The sequence below is a fragment of the Charadrius vociferus genome, unplaced genomic scaffold (genome assembly GCF_000708025.1).
Source record: "Charadrius vociferus isolate BGI_N301 unplaced genomic scaffold, ASM70802v2 scaffold487, whole genome shotgun sequence".
NCBI lineage: Eukaryota > Metazoa > Chordata > Aves > Charadriiformes > Charadriidae > Charadrius > Charadrius vociferus.
The window spans coordinates 1,885,010-1,891,591 of NW_009649169.1; the positions used below are offsets into that span (position 1 = coordinate 1,885,010).

Sequence of the window (6,582 nt, forward strand, 5' to 3'; positions counted from 1 at the left end):
TGCTGAACGGGGTGGCGCAGTGAAGAAGGGAGGAAAAAATGAGACATTTTAAGTTTTGTGAATGGCATGTGATACAAACTGAGGGCGGGATGACTCAGGGCAGAATTCTACCTTCATTTTCTACACTTGATGTACATGAGCCAGAACTATACTGTATCTATATAGTGTTATTTTTAATACAACAAGAATAACACATATGGTTGGATATAATTTGTGACAGAAGTATGAAATGAACAGTTTTGAAATCTTCATTTTAAGCTAATCATCGTTTTCACCTTCTTGTTGTTTCTCAAAGATATAAACAAGCGCAAGAAGGGAAATGACTCGCCCAAGGAAAATAAAATGGTTCTGAGAGTTTTATGAAGTTAATCTGTGCTTCTTGTTATGCCATGCATTTTCACAAGCTGACAGCTGTGTTACATCTTATTTTGCGTGTGCGTGTGTATGTATGGGTGGGTGAACGTGCAATTCTGTTACTGGTGATAAACATAGTGCTGCTGGCATCTCCAGAACGTGACCGTGATATGCATAGTGAGAAAAAAGAGCCATGTAAATGCTTTGAAAAGGGACTTGAGAACATTGCGATGATGCAAGGCTCTACGTGGGCATCAAGGTGAGCCAGTCAGTAGAACTGACTTCCCAGCACTCCTGCACAGCCAAAGGTCATTCTGTGATTCAGGTCCAGTGCAAGGACCTCCGCTGCTGCTCATTGGAATGCCATTTCCACATGTGACAGCAGGAGTGGTTTGCAAAGCCCCTCTGACATGGGCCACATGCACAGGGATGCTTCCCTGTCTTCTCTGCAGGGGACAGGGGCAGGAGGCTTGTCCCAGGGTTGCTGTCATCCATCTTGCTAACGCTCGTGATGGGGAAATGTTAAGGTATCCCTGAACTTTCTGGGTTTATGATTGAATTCCCTTCTTTTCTCAAAGCTGTTTTTTAATGCCACAGAGGCATTTTGCCCCCGGGCTGTTTTATTGAAGAGCAGAGGAAGAACAGAAGGAAACACTCTATTGCGTGGTGGACGCTGCCTGTTGTGCACCTGGTTTCATGGCTGTATGGACCCTCTTCCAGCGCACCGTGATGCTTGAGCCTTGCCTCAAAGCGTCCGCACCTCTGTTCAGAGCACAAAAAGCAGAGTTCCTGCAGGACTGGGGAGTGCAGCTTGTTTTGCAAATAAAGAGTTGCTTTGACCTTGCGCAGGGAAATGGGCCCTGTCAGGCCTGGGGTACCGGGGCTGGGATATCACCTCCTCAGGCAGCGTGGGCGCAGGTCGTTAGTTGGTGTTTACAAATGGGATTTGGTGATATTGCTCAGTGTACAGGGGGCTGCAGGGTCTGAATACTAAAATGCTCCAATTTGCTAACAGCTTTATATTTTAATTTAAAATTAATTCAAACTGAAATTAATCATTTAACCCTTAATTGGGACCACGTTTTCATCTCAAACAGGTTAGTCAAACAAAGGCAAAATTAATTTTGCTGTTGAAAAGACAGTCACATTTCTTTTAGCAGTAACTACCATAGATTGCTACGTGCATTTGTTTTTCTTTCACTGAAATAACTTTCCCTGCTCTCTGTCTCTGAGACAGACTCATCAGTTATAGCTTAAGGAAATTAATTTTCATACCGTAACGAGGACAACTGCAGTCCTGAAACTCTTACCAGTAGGTGACTTCAATAAAGTCAGTCTGATTTGCACTCAAATAAAAGAGATTGAAATCAGACTGCATACAGTTTTAAAATAATATTTCAGGTTGAAGTTATCACAGGAGTTACCAGGATTGACAGATATCATGCATCTGACTTGAGGAGATCTTCTTGAAAAGTAAATCCAGACAGCCTTGCCCTACAGTTTATATCATGAATGTAGAAACTCTTAAAGTTTGCCTTACTTTTAGTGTGCTGAGAGGTTTTTCTTCTTGGCCCATTGCATCTACTTCCTCTCACATTGTTCTCCCTTATGAGGGAAAGGACAATTCCTTAGCTTCTAGAAGAAAATGTTGAGAAAAAGCAAGTACTGCTCACAGCTGTTTCCCATGCTGAAATTACAGATTCTGGGAAGACTGTGTGTGTGCTAGTGCTTTTATTTTCAACCTGACTGAAACCAAAGTCATGGTATTCACCTCAAAAAGCCAAGCCTTCTTCTCTCAGTTCATGTCATCCAATTTTTATGACATGAAAAAAATTAATGCCTTTAGAAATAAAAGCTTCATTTTTTTTCTCTTATATATCAGAATTTAAAAAAGACTAAGAAAAGGATAATAATAGTAAGTACATTGATGAGAACTTCTACTGGCACCCCCGTTTCCAAGCTTCAATTTCAAGTACAATTGCTTTTTTTTTTCTCCTTTGGGCTGCAGTTGTGAGTAATCTTAAAATTGATCTGATGGACAAAGACAGAGAGCACGAGACAGCCTGAAGGGAAGACATGAGATTGGGATGCCCCCACTAGGGCATACCGGGGCAGCAGGGGTCTGACCAGCTCATCCCCCTGCCCTGGCTGATCACTCTATGCCGTGACAGCAGAAGCGCGAAAGATCTGTCCCTCTGGAAAAGAAAACGCTGGATCTCCTGTTACCAGGGTGCTTCCTGTGTGCTTCTCTTTCTGCTTCCTCTTTCTCTGGCCCCACACCTCCACCACTTTTTATTACATGAGGTCTATGGGTTTCCACCTGAGGGATGAAAGAGATATTTATTAGTGGAGCAGTCTGATTCCTTCCTTTCTCTTCCTCACCCCACAAAATCTGTCCACTTCTCACACAGGGTTGTTTACTTATCTTAAATTCATTGCTGTATTTGAATGTTGGTGGTAAGTGCTTTGAAAGTGTCCCAAATAATTAGTCTTCCTGTAGTTCCATCCTCTAACTGAATGTTCATGTGTTACGATGCTATGAATAAATTATGCTTAATAAGCAGTGGAAATTGTGTCTTGTAGAAAGACCAGCCACATGACAGTTTTAGGTTAATAGTCTTTTTCCAATCTTTACACTAAACTAGTATATAAAATTGCTAAAAAATAAAAAAATACTATATATGTTCATAAATTGATCTTTACCTTGTGTATGCCTGCCCATAAACATACAAACGTCTCTTCAAGCTGAGTAGATACAGCTCAGCAAAACCATTTGAGTTTAATACCTGGCAGTAAGTTTTCGTGGGAAGTTTTGGTGAAAGTGCTGTGTAATTAGCTGGACAAATGCAGTGCGATGTTTATTCCTTAGTGTGTTTGCTTAGTTACTAGTGCTAGTAAAAGCGGGATCAGCAACTGTTCTTTTCTGCCGGGCTTGTTGTCTTAGGGCCAAGGATGGCCATGCTGTGCCCAGAGACTGTAAAATCATTTGAGGCTCCTCTGTGAGCGAGAGGGAGAGTGAAGATGCTCACTTTGGGTACGGCACATGTATCATGGGGCAGTGTTTGGGAGGGAATGAGATTTGAGTCTTAAAAGGCTGCAACAATAACAACAAAACCAAAGCAGCCAACTCCATTTCCTGCTGCATTTTCTTCTAGCGGAGGTGTTTAAGAAGGCCTGAGGTTTCTTTTATTTCCTCAAGTTAAACAGAATTTCCCAAACAGCCTTGCAGCCTCCGCGGAGGCAGAAACAGGAGCAAGGCCGGCTGGAGGCGGCCAGGCTGTGCCAGACCAGCCGGGTCAGCCTTAGGCTCCCTGAACTCAGCCACGAGCTCATTTTTAGCAGTTCAGCACTCACAGATTGCCTGGTGGGCCTGCACCTCCGAGGCTCGAACTCAGGATCGTTACCTCAGGGCTTGCAGGAGAGGACTTGGAGCGGGAGATGTCGTTCCCAGCTGCTTTGCTGGCCTGGGAGCGGGAGGCAGCAGCAGCAGCTGGGCACCTTGGTAAATTTGCAAGGGCTGTGAAGTGCCACTGTGGAATGTCTCGTGCTTCCCACGCTGTGTTCAATGTGGTGTGAGGAGGGTTTCCTTTATTAAGATGTTTCGGGGTAGGACATATGACTGCACAGGGTTTTGTTTTCTCCCTACTTGCCAACGCGTTTCACTCCAGTGTTTGGCGCCAGAAACTAATCGATAAAATTCCCTAACCCAGATATTCAGTTAGGTTTTGGTTACAGACAGTAACGTGAAAGCTGAACATCCGGTGTAAAGCTGCAGCTTCCCTCTCTCACCTACAAAGATGCTGGGATTTTTATTTTGAATTTTTTTTTCCACCTCAGGCTGCCCATCTAAACGCTTTTCTGTTTGAGCAGTGCATGAATGAACACAAAAGACCACGTAGTCTTATATCTTGGATTTTATACTATGTTTATGAATCAGTTCACCTCCATAAGCAAAGCAAAAAGTGAGTCCCTATTTAGGCTTACGCTAAAACTGGTGAACCCCTTCTTTTGGCTTCAAATTAGCATTTAATTCAGTGACAGGTCCTGGGCAATTTTATCTAAGCTTAACTGTCTGGGCTCTGGACACAAACAAAAGCCACGTTTTTCTTTGTATTACTCTTCTTTTTTTTTACATTATATTTGTAATGAGAATGTGTTGGGGTTTTCCTGTTGTGCTTGTGCAGGCAGTGTCTGCTGCGGAATGAAAGCATAGCAAAAGGTGAATGCATTTTAGGATGTGCCCCTTTTTGTTATGTTGTCTTTTTGTGTATGGATGTTGTAGGCATGAGTACAGACCTGCAAGTGGCCAGTGTCAGCCATGATGTTTTTACTTGGTAAATTCCATTTGGAAAAGCATGTGTGTCTTGGGGGGAAGCAGCAGCTGAACAAAAGAGACTGCTGATTCTTACCTGCTTTTGGTCTCTTTCTCTCTAGACCAGCAACCTGGTCTAGTGGGAGGAGTCCCTGACCATGGCAGGGGGCTTGGAACTAGATGATCTTTAAGGTCCCTTCCAACTCTAACCATTCTATGATTCTTTTTCTTTTTTTTTTTTTTTTTTAATTTTCAGGTGGTGATATCTTGGTGGAAGGAAGTCAACAGTGTTATTTCACTGCATGGGTTCTACCAAGATGTTTTTTTTTCCATCATCTTTCTTGTTATGAGAAAAATCTGTATTTTTAGACCATAAATGTCTGCAAAGTGAGATCTACATATGAATAGGTCCCATGACAGTAGCAAAGTCACGTGTTAAAATCAAGGAGGTGTCCATGGATTTTAAAACTATACTGCTGTTATTTTGCAGCTTGTCGACCTGGGTTCTACAAAGCCTCTGCCGGCAACGTGAAGTGTGCCAAATGCCCACCTCACAGCTCTACCTATGAAGATGCGTCTCTGAACTGCAGGTGTGAAAAGAATTACTTTCGCTCTGAGAAAGACCCTCCATCCATGGCTTGTACCAGTGAGTAGCATCATTGTGCTCGGGGCTGTCATTCTTGCTCCTCCATCTGTATCTCAACAGCTTGCTTGCTTCCTCTCATGTCCCATTGCAGTCAGCCATCCACTGCCTCCCATGTCTTCTTACATGTTGGACAGGCTACCAAAAATTGGTGGGCTGGGTTTATGTCTTTCTGTTTTCATTTTCTCCTTCTTGTTCTCTGTCAGACTCAAGAAGGAGAGCTAGGATTTTTAAATTGCTACCAATATTTTCAGCCCTCGATCCTGAACTGCACCCTGAGGGTACTGTCTGTCTATAAGAAAACATGGTCCTTTATAGGCCTGTAGTCCAGTGAAATATTTCAGGAGTCTCTACAGGAAGTAGCTAGAAGAGTTTGGTTTTTTTGTGTTTTTGACTTCTGTATTTTTGCACCCTTGTTACTCATATCTTGGAGCACTACAGAACATCTCATCCCTCTGATTTCCTGTTTCCTTTTATAGGACCACCTTCTGCTCCAAGAAATGTTATCTCTAACATTAACGAGACATCTGTTATCCTGGACTGGAGCTGGCCTCTTGACACTGGAGGCCGGAAAGATGTCACTTTCAACATCATTTGCAAGAAATGTGGAGGAAACATCAAGATGTGTGAGCCGTGTAGCGACAACGTGCGATTCTTACCCCGTCAGACTGGACTCACCAACACCACAGTGACAGTAGTGGACCTTTTGGCGCATACCAATTACACTTTTGAGATTGATGCAGTCAATGGGGTATCTGACTTGAGTACACTTTCCAGACAATTTGCTGCTGTCAGCATCACAACAAATCAGGCTGGTGAGTCTCTTTCTGATTACCCTTTCTTTGTTCAAAACTACTGAGATGTATGTGCCTTTGTTCCCTTTCCCTATTTTACAGGAGTTTCTCTGACTGCTCGTGTGCTGGGGTAACTAATTGACTTGAATATGTTAGTAGAAGTAAAAGCAGAAACAAACCCAGTGTGTGTTGCTGTCAAAGGACCTGGCAGCATGACTGTTATGATTAACTCCCAGTTCCCAGTTAATAGTCTTTAATAGCAGACTCACATGATTCCTTAGCCAGAATGTGTTTTAGTAATAAAACCAGATTTTAATAAAACACTCATTTCAATAATCTCCAACATAAATTACTGTAGTAATCTTAGTGATTAATTTTGATTAAATAGAAGTGAAAAAATGCTTTGATGTTAGACACATAAAAAGCGAACATTAAATTAGAGAGGTTTAAAACACTGTCTCCTCCCCCCCCCCCCCCCC

General features: G+C 42.7%; 1 protein-coding gene across 1 annotated transcript in view; it reads left to right on the forward strand.

Annotated features, from left to right (window-relative positions):
* Nucleotides 1-6,582, forward strand: part of EPHA3 (EPH receptor A3) — a 215,139-nt gene that overhangs the window by 131,716 nt on the left and 76,841 nt on the right. Inside the window, exons 6-7 of the mRNA XM_009888511.1 lie at nucleotides 5,157-5,312; nucleotides 5,789-6,124. Coding sequence (XP_009886813.1) covers nucleotides 5,157-5,312; nucleotides 5,789-6,124 — 492 coding nt within the window. The remainder of the gene's footprint in view (nucleotides 1-5,156; nucleotides 5,313-5,788; nucleotides 6,125-6,582) is intronic.